The sequence below is a fragment of the Rhinatrema bivittatum genome, chromosome 2, assembly GCF_901001135.1.
Source record: "Rhinatrema bivittatum chromosome 2, aRhiBiv1.1, whole genome shotgun sequence".
NCBI lineage: Eukaryota > Metazoa > Chordata > Amphibia > Gymnophiona > Rhinatrematidae > Rhinatrema > Rhinatrema bivittatum.
Window position 1 is genome coordinate 691801792 of NC_042616.1, and position 21053 is coordinate 691822844.

The following is a 21053-nucleotide window of genomic DNA, read 5'->3' on the forward strand; positions in this document are numbered from 1 at the left end:
GTTTGTGTGTGTGGGTGAGAATGGAAGCTTGAATATGTGGGTGAGAATGGAAGCTTGAATATGTGGGTGAGGATGGAAGCTTGAATGTGTATATATATGGGTGAGAATGGGAGCCTGGGTTTGTGTGTGTGGGTGAGAATGGAAGCTTGAATATGTGGGTAAGAATGGGTGCTTGAAAGTGTGTATGTGTGGGTGAGAATGGGACCTTAAATGTGTGCATGTGTGGGTGAGAATGGGAGAATGGGTTTGTGTGTGTGGATGAGAATGGGTGCCTGGATGTGCATCTGTGTGTGCATAAGAATATAAGCCTGGGGAGGGGTGAGAAAGTGAGAGCTTGTATGTGTGTCTGCAGAGAATGTGAGCTGGGGGGGGGGGGAGAGAGCATATGAGAGTGAGAGCTTGAGTGTGTGAGGGAGTCTGTGAGAGAAAGCGTGTGTGTGTGTGTGTGTGTGTTTGTGTGTGTGTGTGTGGAAGGGAAGAAGACAGTAGTAGAAAAGACACTGAAGAGGAATTAGGAAATGAGCGACAAGGGAAAAAATGGGAAAGAGAGACCAGGACCAACTGATTAGAAAAATACAAAGATCAGACAACAAAGGTAAAAAATATATATATATAGAGAGAGAGAGAGAGAGATGTTAGCAATTTAAATATGTCATCTTTGGGAATGTGCATTCTTATATTTTTGTATTTTGCTCTTTCTTAAGTATTCCACTGTTCAGACATTTTAGTTTCTCAGGCTTTCTATTTTGGCTTTATCTACATGTTTCTGTTTCTAATTTATAGTCTCTTATTTCTATATTAGGTAAGGGTCGGTCTCAGTTTTGCCTGTTTGTGACAGAAATGAGTATTTCTAGCATATAGTTTCTCTGTAGTAGTAGTCCAGCCTGTTGATGATTAATTATATTTTATTGTATTTATGAAGATTTCTGGGTTTCTGCAAAGATGGTTCATGAAAGAATACATTAATTTTTGTTTTATTATATGATTGGATTTGATTGTTTTCTATACTTGAAATAATTGAAGTAAATTATTTTAAAGTTTCATACATGACACATAATGGCTGTTGCAAACTACTTAGAAAGCCATTCTAGGGTGCAGTATATGGCATTATTTATCAGTAAGAAAACAACTAGTAGACCTGCATGCCTTGTGCCCACCTATGTTAACCTTGTGCCCACCCAAAAAATCAATTCTGGCTACGCCACTGCATTCAAGTACTGTATTTATTTATCTATCCCTAAAGGGTTTACAATGTAAGTTTCTACCTGAGGCAGTGGAGGGTAAAGTGACATGAAAAAGATCACAAGGAGTGGCAGTGGGATTTGAGTCATGGTTTCCTTGGTTTGTAGCATGCTGCTCTAACTGCTAAGCTACCTCTTCACTCCTTGACAGATGGTAAATGTTTAATAGTAAACTAATACATACTGGTGCTTCTGAACTCAGTAAGATTTTAATTTGAACCCTCTATTCAATTAGCAACCAATCTGCTGAAAAGTATATATTTGTCTGTGTTTGGTGTAGTGCTAGACTTATATTATTTATATTGTCCTAGATATTGAGACTTGGCTCAATCATTTTATTCAATTTGTTATTTTTTTGTTGCCCCCATTTTATCTTATCCAAGTTCTACGCCCTGCTCTATGTAATCGCATTCTTACATGCATTGTTTTTTTTTTGTTATAATGTTAACCGAGATGATATGTAATGTCTTACATGAATCCCGGTATATAAAAATGTTAAATAAATAAATAAATATTGATATTGCTGTATTAAACTGTTGTGGGTTTGTTTAAGCAAAAAAAAACTAAAAAAAAAAAAAAAAGGGGGGAGGAGGCTCTTCAGCTCTGGGTGGGTGAGTCACAGTGCATTGCAGGGGTCAATCCAAGTATTCAGTCTGCTTTGATCTTCAAGGAGACAGCACAACTACAGCTTCTTGAGGAGAGCTAAGGAAAAAGCTTAACGTAGCTAGCCTATCTGGGAGAGGGTCTGTAATAAAATCAATAGCAGATACAGTGTCCAGTGAACAGCGGAGCGGCCTTGGAGGGAACTTTCCTTCCGCCCCCCCCCCCCCCCCACCTTCCCCTCCCTTCCCCTATCTAACCTTCCCCCAGCCCTACCTAAATCCCCCCCTACCTTTATTTTTTTATTTAGGCGTAGGTTGCGTGCGCCCGCCAAGTGCTGGCGCGCAATCCCCGGGTCCAGCAGCAGTGGAGAGGCCTCTGGCCATGCCCCCGGACCGCCCCGCCCATTTTTCCAAGTCCAGGAGCTTACACGTGTCCTGGGGCTTGTGCGCGTCTCCGGGCCTATGCAAAATAAGCTTGGCGCGCGCAGGAGCGGGTTTTCGAGGTTACGCGCTTAATATGTGCGCGTAACCCTTTTAAAATCCGCACCCATGTGTAACTTGGGAGTAATATTTGATGCGAATCACACTTTTAAACCTCAGCTACAGCAGGTCCTATGATCAGGATATTTTAAATTTTGACGTCTTAGACAATTAAAATATATCCTTGACCCAATAGATTTCAGAACTATTGCACAAGCTTACATTTTTACAACAGCAGATTTTTTGTCAAAAATCCCTACCTTTGACCCCTTCAAAACTGCCACAGACGTAGAACAGCACCAGGAGAGACTATTAACTGCTCCTGTTCTGCTGAATACTAAGTAATGATTGCTCTGACAGCTACCGGCACTTATTGCTAATGTATTCACTTCAAAAATTAGACTCTCTGGCTGTTTCGCACACACATTTTTTATTTACAGAACCACACAAAAACACAGTACAAAGGCTACTTTCAGTAGTTCTTAAATTCAGCTCCAAAAGTATCACACATACTTAGTCTGTTTGTATGTCGGCTTCCTGCATGTTTCCTGGGGTCTCCTTCACCCTTCTGGACCCTGCCTACTTACGCTAGTCTGAAGGGATCTTTCATGGGCTCAGAATCCTTTGCTGTGTTGGGGCTTAAGACGGACCAGACCAGATAACTGTGGCCGGTCCCTTAAGGTGTTCTGATAGAGTTTCTTATTTACTCCCTCACACAGCTTCCTCCTTCATTTTATTCTCCTGATTTTTACAGGTCAAGGGGATGTTCTTTTTTGCCAGGTGGTCACATAATACCTTGACATTGTTTTGCAAAGGATTTGTCCCATTATATATATATTTTTTCACTATGGGGTCAATTTTCAAAATGTCTCCATTGTGACATAGTCTACCGATGGTACTTACCTGGGGACTTTTATCCAATTTTCAAAGAGAAACTATGCTCCACTTTGAGATTTGCTCTGAATACAAGGTTTTCATGGATATTTGTACCTGCTTTTTCTGTAGGAATTTTTAAAATGGAAAAGTGTACTTGAAGACTTGAAAATGTAATCTACACGTGTACTTTCCTCTCCTCAATTTAAATGGTGCCCCCCTCCCCAGGAATGCCTCCTCAGTGTGAAACCATGTGCAGACTTTTAGCCACATTGAGGCAAGGCAATTTTCAGAAAACCAGTTTTAAGGAGGGAAATCTCTTTTTATGTGCAAACAATCTCTTTGAAAATTGCCCTCAACATGTCTGGAAAATGGGTAAGGTCAATGCTGAAAGCATTTGGTTATGCAGGAAAACAGCAATTTATTTATTTATTTATTTATTTATTTATTTACACGTTTTATTACTCACTGTTATCTAAAAATCCTGTAGAATAGCCAGTGTCAAGTCTGGTTTTACTGTGCTCTGCCAGGTGATGTGTACTGAACGTATTATTCAGTTTTATCTGGGGGTTTTTTGTAGGTTATCAAAAACAACTTAAACCCAGTCTGGAGGCCCTTCAAGATACCTCTTCATTCTCTGTGTAATGGTGATTTGGAGAAAACCATCAAGGTAAAGACTGAATGATGCAAATATATGTGTTGGGTATATAACTACCTAGAAGTGTAGCACTTATCTGCTCTGCTGCTCCACTCTGAGCTCTGATGTTATATAGTTTTAGCTGTCTGGTGACAGCAAACATTTTCAACCAGATGGTCTTGGGGCCTACAGGAGTGGTCAGTCTGAGTCTGAGTCTGAGTTGCAGTGCTTCATTCACTGTCTTAGTGCTAGAAACATAAAGACTTTGTTCACAACAGACTTTCCCTATAGGCACAAAATGAAGAATACTCTCTTCAAAATAAGGACTTAAAAGTTCAGGGAAAAATTTTAAACTGTTAGTCACCTCCAACTTTTGTACTCCCAGCCCAAAAGAAAACTACTTAAGCCCTTCTAGAACCTGGGGCAGTACTGCAATTTCTAGGTATTTGTCCTCTGTAGTGCTATCTGCTTCCCCTGTGATGCAGCACATCAGACAGTGTCTTGGACAGCAGTGACTGCTTCTCATCTAGTCCTTGGCACAGGAGCTAACAGGGATGATCATGGCTAAGGGCTTGCTCCATGACCTTCCAAGGTCCTTCTCTAGGACTTTTCTGCTCATCAGCCCAGACAAAGTCGCAAAATACCTCACTGATACCAAAGGGCATTCCAAAACAATAACGGTACTATTCCTGAATGCAATGCATTTCATCCTTTGATGTGCAAAATACAAAGATGCAAAGATGCGCATTTTCCAAAGCTGACAGAGGTAAAATCAAAGACTTTCCATCAAAGAAGAGCGAGGAAAACTGTATGATACAGGGGTGAAACAAGAGAAACAGCAGCTGTAGCAGTAAAATTTGTAGTATTTTATTTATTTCTAAGCAGATAACAATGCATACATAAAATTCAGTTAAATACAACGTAAAAAACAACCCCAAACAACAAATTACATATATCCAAACATAAGATATAAAACAGACAATTGTAACATTATTACAGCCAGTCTTTATAGTCAATGGATAAAGTGCATATCCTACCTGAATCTGACCAAGGAGATTATGGATCGGTGTCAAACCCTAAGACTTGTCCTTGTTGTCCTTGTACTTTTGTAACTTTTAATTTTACTTTAATTATTTTGTAATTTTTCCTTCCCCTTTCTATTTTAATCATTCTATGTATTGCTTTGGCAGCACATGTAAAATGATCATGATCATGCCAATAAAGTTATCTGAATCTGAGAAGTAATCTGAGAAGGCTCCAGAAGTGGTTGAGTGCTTGGCAGTTAACATTCAGTGTAAAAAATAAAAAATGTGCAGAACAGTGTGTTTAATGCATTTGGGTTGCAGAATCCCAGAGAGCAGTACATGATGGGGGTTGGGATGAGAATCCTAGAGGAGATGGTGTCTAATGATTTCAAGATAGCTTAATAGTTTGATAAGGCAATTAGCAGAACCACAGGAATGCTAAGGCACACAGGGAGAGAGATAACCAGGAGAAGAAAAGTGGTGAGAATGGTCTATACAGATTGTTGGTGAAACCTTGCCTAGAATATATGGTACCTCCAAAAGCATATAGACAAGCAGGAGGAAAACCAGAGAAAGAAAACTAAAATGGTTCAGCATCAACACTAAAAATCATATGAGATGAGACTTAAAGTCATGAACATGCTTATCCTGGAGGAGAAGAGAGACAGCATAGATATGATAGGGATTTAAAAATACTTCAAAGTTACAGATCAGGCACGGGAAGCAAACCTTCTTGAGATGGAGTGCTCTAGAACAGTGGTTCTCAACTGATGTGTCGCCACACTTCCCGGTCCCCCGCTGACCCCGCTGCTCCCACTACCCAAGCGAAATAGGTCCTCCGCCCGGGCTTAAAATGCTGATAGCCTGGGCGGAACGTGGCAGGACAGCTGGAGTCAAAGGCACTGTCATTCTCTCTTCTTCCTGCTATTTTCAAAAGGCCCGGCGACGCACGTAAAGCCCCGGGACGCATGTAATTCCCGGGGCAGGGAGGGGGCGGTCCGGGGCGAGGGCATGGCCAGAAACCTCCGCACAGCTGCTGTGCCGGGGATTGCGCTGAAGTAAGTTTTGTAACAAACAAAAGAAGACGAAAAAGGTAGGGGGGAAAGGGTGGGGGAGGTAGGGGAAGGTCGGGTGGGGGGGTAGGGAAGTTCCTTCCGAGGCTGCTCCGATTTCGGAGCGGCCTAGGAGGGAACGGGGGAAGGCAGTGCGGCTCGGAGCAGGCTCAGCGCGCGGAAGGTGCACAATTGTGCACCCCCTTGCGTGCGCCGACCCCAGATTTTATAACGTGCACGCATGCTATAAAACCGGGCGTACATGTGTGCACGCCAGGTAGCGCGTGCACATAAACGCCCGCGCGCACATTTTAAAATCTACCCCTGAGTGAAGAGAAAATACCTGAGGGGCACATTCACTAAAGACAACATTTGCTCATAAATATTGGGTGGCGCAGGGAGCCTAAATCAAATAACATGATTAAACAGTTGAAGGCCTACATGACTATGAGGCATGCTATATGACTCTTATACAGCAGTCTTTGAAATCACTTAAATAAATTTTGGAAAAGAGAGTGAGCAGTGTTTTGAATTTTAATATGAAATACCTTAGAGAAGTGGGATTTTATCAGAAGATGGGCAGAAAAAGTTAACATTTTTCATCAGAGTAAATGTCTTGCCTAAAGAAAGATGGCTGCCACTGTTGTTGATGAGACTGGGCTTAAAATATTTTTGCTCAGCGTATTAAACCTGATAGGGGTTTAAATGTGGGCACTATCTGAAATGTAGATTATTGCACATACTAAAGAAACAAATTCCATGTAAGACCAAAACTGACTGATCTAAAGCTGCAAACTTTCCTATCCTTTGGAAAATGTGCAAAGAAAAGAGGTTGGTTTTCTATGTTCACCTAACGCTTTTAGAGAAAAAATAATAAAGGAAAGAACTATAGAGCGATGACTGCTGTCTGAATACAGGTTCACTGCAGCAAGATTTTCACATTGAAGTGTTGAATTTTCTTATCCATGAAAGGCTTTTGACTAGGCTTGTTTTATTCTCAGCAAGCTCCTGTCACTTTATAAAATCTTCAGAAAGGAACTCATTCCTAAATCCATATTTCCTAAATGACATTGGATGTTTGGGCTGAGAATATTTGCAGTTTTGTAAACAGATTGAGCAACACTATACTTATTTTGTGTACACAGTGACCTACACATTGGGCTCTCATATAGGACTGTAAGTAGAATGATGGTCACAGCTTTCTCTGGTGAGCACTTGTCTTTTAAGTGTCTCATTTTGTGCATTTGGTACTGATGCACAAGCCATTCTGTCCATATCATGCCACGTGTTGGTTATAAATTGTGTGTTGTATTGCAGTGACTTGCAACAGAAATCTTACATAAACAACACATGTGGACATCCCACATTTGAGAATGGTTGCATGCTTTCATCCTCTGCTTAAAAAAATGCAAATCATGGTTAAATTGATTATTGGTGGCACTTTTACATTTTCCCATCATGCCAAACCTCTTGTCAGTAATTCTTAATGCTATTCTTGTGCTTGTGTGGTGACTGCTACCATGCCTTGCATGTGCATGTGGAAATTGTTTGTAAAATGTGTTCTTGGGGCCAGCTTGATGGCTCCGGGATGGTGCTGTGAATTCCTGAGCCTGGTTTTCTGTACTCTGAGATGATGATGATACAGCCCTTGGTGGAGAGTGGTGTCCCAACAACAACAACCCAAAATACTTCCAAGGATCCTGGCTGCCTCTTCTACTGTGCTGCCATAGTGGAGAACTTCACAAGAGACACAAAACAGTATACTGTTAATGAGATAAAAACTTTTCTTTTGGCTTATTTTCAGCTATGGAATCTCTTCTCCCAGTCACTGTGGGCTAAAAGCCAGGCAAAATAAATAAGTTTTGTGTAATTACTAGTGCTTTATTTTCTCTGTTGGAGAGGAGAATTCAGCCCCAGTATATACGTTTCAGGGGATAGTCCTTATGGTGGCTGTGCTAGATAGGAGGGGGTTAAAATCATAGATAAGCCTCAAAATGATGCCTCATGAAGTTTTAGGGTGCTGTAGCCCCAGTAGGGCCTGGTTTCTATTGAGCTAGAATCCAAAGGAGCAGGCCAAAAATGTGTTCTTGAAATTGTAATAGTTTTAGAAATAAAAACGAATTTTTTTTCAGCCAAAAAAATCACGTGTTGGGTTTTGTTTTGTTTTTTTTAGCATATAGATGTTTCAAGTAGCAAATGTAAGCTTTCAGGACTTATACAACAAAATAGAAACAAGCAACAAGCAGACTGTTTAGGTAAAAGGTTTAGTCCACAGGTATCAGAAATATGGTCAAAATACAACCACATGTCAAGGGTTTGCTCTTTAGGGGAATGTGATGCAGGCACTTAGTTATTCAGCCTTTCCTGGGGAAATGAATTCCAAGATATATGGCTACATTGAGGGTTGAACTTTTCACCTGTACAAATAAATGAAGTTATCAATAAAGTAAGAACAAATTGCGGGCCTGGTCTATGAAGAACCACTTGACCATGCAAACAAAGCAGGGTGTCAAAATTAGCACATGAGTCAGGTATATGGAGATGTTGACTTTATCCCACAGTTAGGGGTAGATTTTCAAAGGGTTACACGCGTAATCCCCGAAAACCTACCCCAAACCCCCCCCCTGCACGTGCCGAGCCTATCTTGCATAGGCTTCCGGTGTGCGCAAAGCCCCGGGACGCGTGTAAGTCCCGGGGCTTTCCTGGGGGGGACATGTCGGAGGGCGTGCCATGACCGGTGCATCATTGGGGGCGTGTCGGGGGCGTGACGCGGCCGGCGCGTCATCGGGGGCGTGTCAGGAGGCGTGATGCGGCCGGCGCATCATCCGGGGGTGTTCCGGGGGCGTGGCCGCGGCCTCCGGACCAGCCCCCGGACTGTAACATGGCGCGCGGCAGCCGGCCCGGCGCGTGCAATGTTATGCCTGCCTCGAGCAAGCGTAACTTGTTCAACAAAGGTTAGAGGGGGTTGTAGATAGGGCCGGGGAGGTGGGTTAGGGAGTGGAAGGGAGGGGAAAGTGGGGGGAGGCCAAAGGAAAGTTTCCTCCAAGGCCGCTCCGATTTCGGAGCGGCCGAAGAGGGAATGGAGGCAGGCTGTGCAACTCGGCACGTGCAGGCTGCCGATTTTGGGCAGCCTTGCGCACGCCGACCCCAGATTTTAAGGGATACACGCGGCTACGCGCGTATCTATTGAAATCCCACGTACTCTTGTTTGTGCCTGGTGCGCGAACAAAAGTACGCGTGTGCACAAATTTATAAAATCTATCCCTTAGTGTTTCTGGCTGCCAGGATGTGCTGGATGCAGGTTGGTTTGATCCTTGTACATGAAAAAAGGGCAGAGTCCTTTGATAGCACATGTTCAATTGGCAACAGGTGTTTAATTAGTAAAGGGCCAACAGGAAGGAATCCTGTTGTGAGCAGATAATGTAGATAGATGTCCAGTGACAGCCTGCTCAAAAGAATGTTTATGGTAATGTCATGTCTCCTTGGAAAACATTTCTCCCACTTCATCCTTGCCTGAGGACTTAAACAGATGCAAAATTAGCAACTGCTCCATAAAAGACAGAAATACTGTGGTAAGCACTGTTTCTGGAATGGCAGGCTGCACAGTCTGTAATAGCTAGATGTCCTGGTAGAAATGCCGGCACTCACATGACTGGGCCTGACTATCAGAGGACCTAGGAGACTAGAACAACCACTCTTGACTGGCTATTTAGTTTATTACAGACCTTTGTGGAACGGTAGCAGTAGATCACAGCTGTGTTTATGCCTGTGTTTCTACTAGGAATTGGCTGCAAGGATCCGCTGGAAGAGATGTTTACAAAGAAGACGTGGTCAATTCACAGAATGCAGGCTGGGGGCAGTCTGTGTATTAACAAACAGGTCATCAAAGCAGGCTTGAAGCAGGTCACCAAAACAGTCGCCATTCAGAGCAATTGTTAGAAACAACATAGAAGTGTTTATTACTCGATTTAACAATTTTTATGATTCATATATGTATTGAGTTTATTTAAGAGTGAGAACACTAAAAATTGAAAACTGGTCTGGACCTGTGATCATACCTCACAAGAGATGGAAGGTTTGTTTTTTCCTCTGGCACATGAGGTCCAGAAACACACCTGAAAAAAACAAGATACATGTTGCTAGGAAGGACTTGTTTGTTAACACTAAGGAGATATGACATTACCATATGCATTCTTGTAGCAGGCTGTCACTGGGTGTCTCTCTACATCTTCTACCCAAGAGGAAGAAAACACAAAAGACTGTTCTGGATGAGGAGGAATCTTGCAGGTGGTCTCACACGGTGGTGTTTTGTGCTGGTATTTTTTGGCCATCTACTATGTTACTATGAACCCCTCAGTTCTGCTTCGTGACCAGTGATGATGGTACTCCCTACCGCTGGGATCCAGGCAAATTGTCTCCATGTCATGCTGGATTCCTGGTAATCTTGAAACACCAGTTTCCTGCATGCTTTTCAGTCCAGCCATGGGACCGGTTCAGAAAATGTATTTTTAGCAAATTATTCAGTTTAGAGTTGCAACTTTTCATTGTGACATTGCTGTATTGATTTGTGCAAAGCTGAATTTTACTTTGTTTCAGGTGGAATGTTATGATTACGACAACGATGGATCACATGATCTAATAGGGAGTTTTGAGACCAGAATTTCTCAAATGAAAGATGCTTCATCCAGTTCACCAGTAAGTTGCAGTTTACACAGTTATATTAGATTTTGTGAGTTCCTTTTAACTTTGTGACTCAAGAATTATCTTGATATTTTAATCAACGGAACAGCTTCTTAAGCAGACAAAGCACATCATACCATTTTCAGGTGTTGATAATACCTTACTTCTATAATGGTTGCCCCAGTGAAAAAAACGTGGACTTAAGGAAATTTCTGTACAATTTTATGGCTAGAATAAAGATCAACTTTGAGTTCACATCTGATTTTTAAATCTGACATGTGTCTTGCAACTAAATTTAAAGAGGTACATCACTGTTTGAGTCTTACCAATGCTATGTATTCTTTGGTAGCCCTTAGTTTGCAAATCCCTGCAATATTTTTTCTGTATGTCATTTGGTATGCATATTAACATTGGCAAAAGCTTTCTGTTCCCATTCACTCTTGGTTAGTTTCAGAACTGCAGCTACCAAACAATAGAAATTATATATACATAATTTTTTATGAAGTTTTTATGATTACACTGGGGAACACAATGTTTGTTGAGTTAGATCTGACACTTGTTTTTGACTAACTTTTGACATCTGAATCAAAAAATGACCCCAGTTTTTCTCTATCACGACAACTTTTTAAAGTACAGGATACCCTCCCTTTGTCCCAAAAATCATACAAAATGTACATACAAAGGAAATAAAAGAAAAAATTACCTGAATATACTGTTTAAGTTATTTTATTCATACAAAGGCTATATAATGTTACTGTAAGTGAAATTGTGTACAAGTAGTAAAGTTCTGCTTCCAAACATTCATATTAAGGTAAACATTTATGCTTATAGCTTTTTCGGCAGTGTTCAATCTGTGTTCAACCTTCAAATCTTGGTGGAATCGTTCACCTTGCTCATCACTGATTGCACCAAGGTTTTTCGGGATATCAGCAAGATGGCTATGCAGAAAATGCATCTTGATGCTCATGTTGCAACGAAGCATTTTGAAGCTCACCAAGAGTTTCTGGACAATTTCTGTGTAATTCTGTGCTCATGTATTTCCAAGAAAGTCCTTGACAAGGTTTTTGAATGACAACCAAGCAATTCTTTTGGAGTTCTGACATTGTTCCGATTGTTCATCTTTAATGAGCTGCCGAATCTGTGGACCGTCAAACACACTGGCCTTTATCTTTTCAAATGACAGGCTAGGAAATGCCAAAATGAGATACTTGTTAATGTTAAAAATCAAGTCTCCTTCAGTTGGCAAAGCTTTAACAAATTGCTTCATGAGACCCAGTTTTATGTGGAAATGTAGGTAGGAATTACAACACCGCAAAGTGTGAAAAAGTTATTGCAGTTTGCGGTAATACCTATGCGAAGCACTAAGATAGCACACTTTGCGATAAACAGCCTATTACCATAAAATATGCCCCCTTTTCCTATCGCATGCGATATTTAGTGTATTTTGATAAATCCAGGCCTAAGATAGGCTGTAGAGAAAAAACTTGACATGATAGAAGAAAACTAACTGCAGTTTTGAAATCAGCATGCCTATTTAAGTCTAAAACAGCTGAAAAATCGAACTCAACAGGAATTATGTTAAAAATTGTTCCCCAGTGTTATACATTCATATTAAACATATTAAAATGACAGTGGTATCTGTTGCTATTTCATTTGTTTGTACATCTCGTACACAGTGATGTGAACATCATTTTCTGGCCTATTTCCAAAAATGCTTACTTTGAATAAAGGTTCTCAGAAAGCCAGATAAATTGGTCGTCACCAGTAGGTGACATCATCCAATGGCACTAACACGGACACAGCTCTTGGAACTCAGAAGTCTTTTTGAGCATGTGCAGGTGTTTTCACATAAGATGCTGCCTCATGAGCCCCTCAGAGTTTCTTCCAGAGCTTATGCATAGTAGTTAACTCTCCAGGGAGGCAGGTGGGTAATTCCTATATCTCTGATTTTATCCTGCGGTCTGCAGAGAATCCCTGTTACAGTTAAGCAACTTTGCTTTCTCTGTCCACAAACAGGATTAAATCAGCCATAACCAGTGGGGAGTCCCAATAAGGGTTTACTTGCAGGAGCAATTCACTTGTAACAATCTGGAGCCACCCAGTGAAGAGTGGACTACTAGGTGAATGAGCTATGCAGAACTGCTTGCCTAAAAGTTCTTTCTCTTCAGAACATGGCTATTCAGATACTAATGGAATATGAAGGTGTCACTGGACAACCAAATAGCAGCTTTGCAGATGTTATCAATGGAAGTGGCCTTCAGATGAGCCACTGAGGTATGGCTCATACTTGATGAGCCTGTAATCAGCTAAAATATAGCAATTTGTTCTAAAGTCTGCCAGTCAATTGGTAAGAGTTATTTTAGCCACTGTTCTTCCCAATCTGTTGGAATCAAAGGAAGCTTAATGGTGAGGTTGAGTCCTCTCTAGGTAATATGTTAAGGCTTAAAGTCCAAGAGGTAATGAACCTATTCCTCTGTGTGTGCATAAGCTTCATAAAAAAAAAAAAATAGGAAGCACAATTTTTTGATTGATGTAGATTGCAGATACCACTTTCAGGAGAAATTTTGAATGATTGCAGAGAACAGAAGTATGGTAAATAAGAAAGAAATGCTTGTAGTTCACTTTGCATGCCTAAGTGATAGTCACAAGGAGCAACACTTTCTAGGTGAGAAACTTCAGGTCCACTGAATCAGGAGGTTCTGAAGGAGTTTCATGATTTGAGCCAAAGCTACATTGGGATCCCAGAGAACCAGTGGTTTACTGACCAGAGATTAGGTGTGCCACAGTCCCTTCATGAATTTGTACACCATGGGGTAGAGAAAGATAGGTGCTTCATCATCCCAATTATGATAAGACACAATGGGATGCATCTTTAAATTCCAATTTGGCCTGAAAATGAGAGGAAAAAATGATATTAGACCAGGGTTCTTGGATCAAAACAGAAGGGGTCCAGATAACTGATCTCACTCCATGCAGAGACTGTCTTCCACTTGAAGCTGTAAGACCTCCTGATGGAGGGTTTCCTAGACAAGATATGAAGGTCCTTCATATACCTGAGAAGGAGCAAGGAGGATACTACTGAGCACTGAACATCCACACTATGAGGATGAAGGATGAAAAATTCCATCATCCTAGATGATGAAAGTGGGAAACACTCCCAGCTGGATCAGGGGCTGAAGTACAGATGGAAGAGGCAAGGATACTACACCTAATGAGACCATGTCATGGCCATGATGATAACTCTTGTCCTGTCCTGTAGAATCTTCTGGACTGGCAATGAGTGGAATGGAGGATATGTATAGGGCAGACCAATGCTCCAATTTATCACAAAAGTATTGGGAACTGATCAACAGTTGCTCAGTCTTGTGGAACAAAACCTAATGGCCTTCTAGTTGTTCTCCAGTGTGAACAGGTCAATTTCTGGGATTCTGTAGCAGAGGAACAGGTCAACTGCAACCTTCTGATCTAGAGACCATTTGTGTGGCTAAAGAACTGTGCTGAGCTGATCTGTGAGTGTATTCTGGACTCCTGGGCAGTAAGTCACCTGGTTAGATGAATCATGGTGGCAGGCCCATGACCAGCTCCTTAAGGCCTCCTCACAGAGAGCTATTGTTATGGTTAAGCAGTTTGGGTGGATTCTTGGGTACTGTGGCAGATGACCACGCCCACATGGAGGAGCCCCGTGGGGAGCCACAGTACTGGGCTAGACTCAGGACGCACAAACCCAGAGTTAGTTCTTTATTTATACAGCTTGAAGTATACCACCAGAGGTGGCAGTAGTGAGGTAGTCTAGATGTAGCAGTCTCAGGACCCTCGGCAGAGGGGACCCTTCTCACCCTGTTGGTATAGGGAAATTCTGGTGAAGGTTTCCCAGCAAGGCAGTACCGTTTTGAGATAGACTGAGAGTTAGATTACTCACTAGATGGTTGCTGTAGGTATGCGATTCCACCAGGGAGAAGTAGATGGTACAGGCACCGAGGCAGGGAGAGCAGGCCCTAGAGGGGTGAGTACCTGATCCCTGTAAGGCACCTGAAATAAAGCAGAGGGCCCCCGAGGAGCGGGTACCCGGGTTAGCAATTACCCCGAAGGGCAGAGAGAGAGCTTCCAGCGGCAGCACGGGAGTGGCAGAGTCTGATCCAGTCTTTGCTAACTCAACGAGCTAGCAACTTAGTACAGGCTATATACCCGGATGGTGTGACGTCAGTAGAGGGGAACACCCCGAAGTTTGTGCCAATGCTGGAATAAAGATGTGGGTGGCACGTGCGCATCCTAGTAGGTCCTTGCCAGGAGCATGGCAGGAGGCAGCACCATAGCCATTCCGGGGACACCGGAGAAAGCGGCTTGTAGACGCGGCGGTAGCCATTTTGCCAAGGTGACCGGGAGGAGCCGTGAACAAGGTGAGGCAAACGGGGCAAAGCCGTTTGGCACCGACGGACGCAACAGCTATGAGTCCATGCCCCCTTGTTTACATAAAACTTGGCCACCAAAATGTTAATTTGGATCAAGATTTTCTCAGAGGACAAGCAGGATGGCAGTCCTCACACATGGTGTGATATAATCTGATGGAGCAGAGCGCGGAAAACTTATGTCAAAGTTTTTAGAACTTTGACTGTGCCTCTTTGGGCATGCCCACGCATACCATTATACCACACATTCACACAAGGTTCATTCAGTCCCTTCGAGTTGTGGTTTTGGTGCTTCATGCTCCTGTTTTTCTTGGTTTTTTTAGGGTTTGCCAGATTGGCAGGATTATTCCTCCCAAGATCCCACAATTTTGTCCCTTGTAATACCCTAGGTAAGGTTATTAGGTAGTTTCTCTAACTTTTCATTCGTCTATGTACTGTGATCCGTGGCAGGGCACAATTGGTGCCTGCCAGCCTTCGAGTTACCACTGTCATAGAGTTTGACTTTGCCTCCCTTTTATTTCAGCCAATTATGTCTAGTGGGATCCAGTGATGCCCTTGGTGCACAAGGATTATGTCTGTCATGTATCCTGTGAATGGGGGCATCTCATGATGTCCAAGGGTGTTGCAAATGTACAACCATGACTTAGAAAGGATGCCGGTCCTGATTGAAACTCATGGAAAAGATTTTGGACATTGGAAAAACCGATCCATCGATATTGGTATCATAGCTCCCCGTAGCTGCATTAGGAGAACTATTTGGTCCCTTGATGCTGGCAGCTGATATGGAACCCAGAGAAAGGCCTTTGCCTGACTCTTCCCAATCAAAAAAGACACCCCACCAGGAGGGCAGAGTGAGCGGTCTGGTAGCGATCAGCTCCTCCCAAGGGGAGGAGATAGCAATCTGATAGTGCTCTGCTCCCCAGAAGGAAGGAGTAGCAACTGTATGCTTGGTTCCTGTAGAAGGATGAGCCAGCAACCTGTATGATCCCCACGGGGAGTTAGCTATCTGATATGGATCAGCTTCCGCAAAGAGAGAGGAGTAATGGTCTGATGTGGGTTGGCTCCCACAGAGTGGCAGATGATAATACTGCTCTATTAGTGTAAGGAGTAACACTTAGTAGAAATAGTGAATCCCTGGGCCGATGGCAGATGACAGCGCCCTCAAGTGGAGATCCTGGGAGGGACCACCGGCTAGACTGGAGTATTGAGACAAACACAGATAGTTCTTTATTAGACTAGATGTAGAACCACCAGAGGTGGCAGTACTGAGTTGATGTGCCCGGCAAGGCTGAAGTCCCTCAGATACTGGAACTACGATCTCTGAGCTGCTGAGCTGTAAGGAGAGACTATAGGTAGTGAGTAGACAGGGTATGCTAGACATAACCAGTGGTAGATGTTACACTCACACTTGTAGATATCTGTAATGTCGTCTTATGCAACAGAGTCTTCAGTATTCAGGAACAGGAGCCACAGGCGAGTACTGGTTCCTATAGGCAGTCTGAAAAAGAACTCACAATAACTGTGTATGGGATGGCTTCTGGAATAGAAGAGAGGCTAGGAGAGATTTAGGAACATAGGCCCTCGTGGAGCGAGTACCGGTTCCTATCTGCAATCTGCAATGGTAACTCATGATCTCTGTACCTGCGATAACGTCTTAGACTGAAGGGAGTCTTAGAGATTAGGAACATGGGCCCTCGTGGAGCGAGTATCTGTTCCTGTCAGTAATAGGACTCACTGTGTTCACGTCTGCGATCGCCTCCAGGCAATAGGAGTCTTCTGAGTATTCGGGAATGTAGGCCCTCGAGGAGCGAGTACCGGATCCCGTCCAGCAATCTGAAATCAAGAAGAGGGAGAGCGGGGCTCCCGAGGAGCGGGTACCCCTAGGTGAGTTTGTAGAGGCAGAGCAGCGGAGAAAGGATTCCCCGAGAGTTGCGAGGAAGGGATTCCTACCCTTGTCCTTGCTAACTAAATTCGAATTAGCAATCAAAGACCTTTTATGTTGGAAGCAGATGATGTCACTATGGGGGGACGCCCCTGAGGTTTGCGCCCTTGCTAGTACAAAGTCTGGAGCGTGCGCGCGGGCACCCTTACGTCATCAGGAACATGGCGGATCCGTGGCGTCAGGCCAGCTCGGGGATTCCAGGAAGAAAATGGCGAGAAGAAGCTGCGGCAGCATCTGTCCGTCAAACCCGAAGGGAGTCGCCATAAGATAGAGAGGGTGGAGCGAGGTGAGAATAGGCACGAATGCAACAGCATTGAGGTAAACAAAAGAAGCATCAGCATTGGTCTCCATTAGTGCGTGATGCTGGGAACAGGGATGGCCCAGCAAATGCCAGGAACCCCCCTAATTGGTCCTGTCATGAGGTGAGTTCATACTCTAAATAGACCAGGGACTTAGGATAGCTTCTACTGGCCCGGGTGTCCACTACTGATTTACTTCTCAGTTTCAAGGAAGACATGGTCACCCCTCCTGCTGCCAATCAGTGTTGGTATCGGAAGTCTTCAAGGAGAAGTTGGATAGGTCCAGCAGACCTTGAAGAAGGCACTGTAGGGCCTCAGTGCCAGGGCATCCTGGAGCCTCCGCTCAATTCCATATGGGTGCTTGGTGGCAAGGCACCAAAACTACCACTGCCCGGAGATGTATCAGGTCAGTAACTGCTTCTCTGTTGCTGATTTCTGGCTCCTCAGGGGAGGAAGCTTCCTCAGGCCATTGAAGCTTCTCAGGATCCAGTCAAAAAGCCAAGTGCACCATTCTTTGACACCTTGGCTGGGGATCAAGCACCAAGGGAGTTGGTTGAGCCAGATTCCATATACTCTTGGTGGTGCAGCTATGACTTCATAGATGCCTCTGAAGAGGAAGCATTGATAAGGGCTTCCCTCCAACACCTCTTCTCCACCAGAAAGAAGTCCCCCTCCTGAGGAACTCTCCTTCACAGATATTGTCAGGAAAATGACTGAGACCATTCTATTTTACATTGTAGATGGAGGGATGGGATCAGAAGTAAAATGCTGGAAATCCTCCAGTTTGTGGAACCCCCTAAGGAAGTCATGGCAGTCCCAATCCACAAAATCCTTCAGAAGGTATAGATAAGGATGTAGTGGAAAAGTTCAATCGATAAATTTCCTAGAGCTCCAGGCTTTCAGAGATTTGTTATCCAACAAAGTTGTTCTTGTCCAAACAGATAACCAAATTATGGAGTACTACGTGAACAAGCAGGGAGGTAAGGGCTCATATCTCCTGTGTCAGCAGGCCATCCAGCTGTGGGACTCGTCCATCTCTAAGGATATGGTACTCAGGGCCACAGACCTGATCGGTATGTAGATTGTCCTCGTGGTCATGCTGAATTAGTCCTTGGAGCCCCACAAGTGTGGAGTGTAGCGAATCAGATTTTCTGCCAGTTGAGCACACTAGTGGTAGATCTGCTTTTGTCCCCTTGGAACAGAAAGGTCCCATTCATCTTTTCTAGAATGAGAGCACAAGGCAAACTAACCTCAGATGCTTTTGTCCTGAATTGTGGTAGGGGACTGCTGTATACTTATTCTCCAATTCCATTAGTAGCAAAACCCCTTGAAGCTCAAAGAAGACAATGGGACCATGATCCTTATAGCCCCCTTTTGGCTGAGACAAATCTGGTTCTCACTCCCCCTCAGGAGATGTCCATCAGGGAACTGATCAGACTTGGGGCTTCCCCAGCTTTCCTCACTCAGGAGTAGGGTAGATTGCACTATCCCTGCTGCTCACCTCTTGGATGTTGAGAGATTAACTTTGCAACCTTCTGAGTCATCTGCTGATGTCTCTTGAGTTATTTTGTCTTCAAGAAAAGATTCCACTAGGAAATCATATGGATTTAATGTTGGCCATGTGGTGTAAGTAAAAGACCCTAGATCCTTTCTCCTGCTCCACATAAAGGGGCGGATTTTCAGAGCCCTGCTCGCCAGTAAGCCTATTTTACATAGGCCTACCGGCGCGCGCAGAGCCCCGGGACTCGCGTAAGTCCCGGGGTTTTCGGAGGGGGCATGTCGGGGGGCGTGTCGGGGGCGGGCCCAAACTGCGCGGTGTTTTCGGGGCGTGTCGGGAGCGTTCCGGGGGCGGGCTCGGGGGCGTGGCTATGGCCCGGGGCAGCCCGGGGGCGTGGCCGCGCCCTCCGGACCCGCCCCCAGATCGCGTCCCAGCGCACTAGCGGCCCGCTGGCGCGCGGGGATTTACTTCTCCCTCTGGGAAGCGTAAATCCCCCAACAAAGGTAAGGGGGGGTTTAGACAGGGCCGGGCGGGTGGGTTAGGTAGGGGAAGGGAGGGGAAGGTGAGGGGAGGGCAAAAGAAAGTTCCCTCCGAGGCCGCTCTGATTTCGGAGCTGCCTCGGAGGGAATGGGGGTAGGCTGCGCGGCTCGGCGCGCGCCGGCTATACAAAATCGATAGCCTTGCGTGCGCCGATCCCGGATTTCAGCGGCTACGCGCGTATCTACTGAAATCCAGTGTACTTTTGTTTGCGCCTGGAGCGCCAACAAAAGTACGCCTATTCGCGGTTTTTGAAAATCTACCCCAAAATCTGCTTGATTACCTTCTACATTTATCTGAGTCTGATCTCAAGACCAAATCAATAAGGGTTCACCTTAGTGCAATTGGCATTTACCATCACCATATAGAAGGTAAGCCCATTGTTGTCCATTTGTCATTTGAAGCCTCTTGTCAGGCCACTTGCTTTGTCTTGGGACCTCAGTGTGGTTCTGTCCCAGCTTATGAATGCTTACTTTGAGCTACTGCACTCCTGAGACCTGAAGTACCTGACCTGGAAGATTGTGTTTTTGGTGGTGGTCACTTAAGTGCGCAGAGTCATTGAGCTCCAGGCTTATCCACCTTATACAAAATTATTTCATGATAGTGTAATCGTATACGTCTACTCTAAGTTTCTGCCTAAGGTGATGTCAAAATTCCATTTTAACCAGTCAATTGTCTTTGAAATACATTTTCAACCAAGGTCAACAAGTATTGCACAGTTTGGACGACAAAAAATCCTTGGCTTTCTGCCTGGGAAAGACTGAAGCCCATAGATATTCCACCTAACTATTTATTTCTTTTGACACAAACAGACTGGGGATTGCCATTGCCAAAGAGACTATATTGAATGAGCTAAAAGATTGCATCTCTTTCTGTTTTCTGGTGGGCCATTTCAAGGCTCTTTCTCTGTCTGAGCCTTGGCAGTGTTGGTAGCTCACCTCCAATCAGTCCCCAAGAAGGAGATGTGAGGCTGTGATGTGGAGTTCTTTCCACATTTTCACCTCTCACTACTGTTTGGACAGGGATGGCTGATGCGACAGTAGGTTTAACCAGTCTGTCTTCCAGAATTTGTTTGAGATATAGAACTCAACTCTTTACCATCTTAGGGGTCTGTTGTTTTTATTCCAGGCTACCCCTCATAGATTAATTATAAAATGGAAATAAGGCTTCATACCAACAAACATATTGTTGTACCCATTGGCATTGTTATTTTCCCCCCTATTTTTTGTTGGGGGCAGACTGTAACTATATGTGAGGACTGCCATCCTGCTTGTCCTCAGAGAAAACAGAGTTGCTTACCTGTAATAGGTGTTCTCCCTGAGGACAGCAGGATGTCAGTCCTCATAAAACCTGTCCACCGCCCCCTGGAGTTGGTTTCTCTGTTTTTAAATGTTAAAATACAAGACTGAAGGGATCCCGTGTGGATGCATGGTATAATGGCATATGTAAGCATGCCCAGTGAGGCACAGTCAGAGTTCTATGTCAGGCTACATCAGATGATGTCTCCCTATGTGTGAGGATTGACATCCTGCTGTCCTTGGAAAACATCTGTTACAGGGAATCAACTCTGCTTTTTTGTTTGAGAGCTGGTAGCAGGCGGCTTTTAAAACATATAGGAGGGCCCGCAGTTTCAGAAATTGATTTTAAGAAGACTTTCTGCTTTGGACCATGCTCCCTGTGTCCACGAAGAGCTCCTCCTGGAGAGAATCCTGTGTTCCACCTAGATCTGTTCTCAGCACCTTTCCCTATGCCCTCACCCATGGCAGATCCATGAGACAGCA

General features: G+C 44.1%; 1 protein-coding gene across 1 annotated transcript in view; it reads left to right on the top strand.

Annotated features, from left to right (window-relative positions):
• CPNE3 (copine 3) overlaps positions 1 to 21053 on the top strand; it is a 156693-nt gene that overhangs the window by 78677 nt on the left and 56963 nt on the right. Inside the window, exons 7-8 of the mRNA XM_029591614.1 lie at positions 3777 to 3866; positions 10507 to 10605. Of these exons, the coding sequence (XP_029447474.1) occupies positions 3777 to 3866; positions 10507 to 10605 (189 nt within the window). The remainder of the gene's footprint in view (positions 1 to 3776; positions 3867 to 10506; positions 10606 to 21053) is intronic.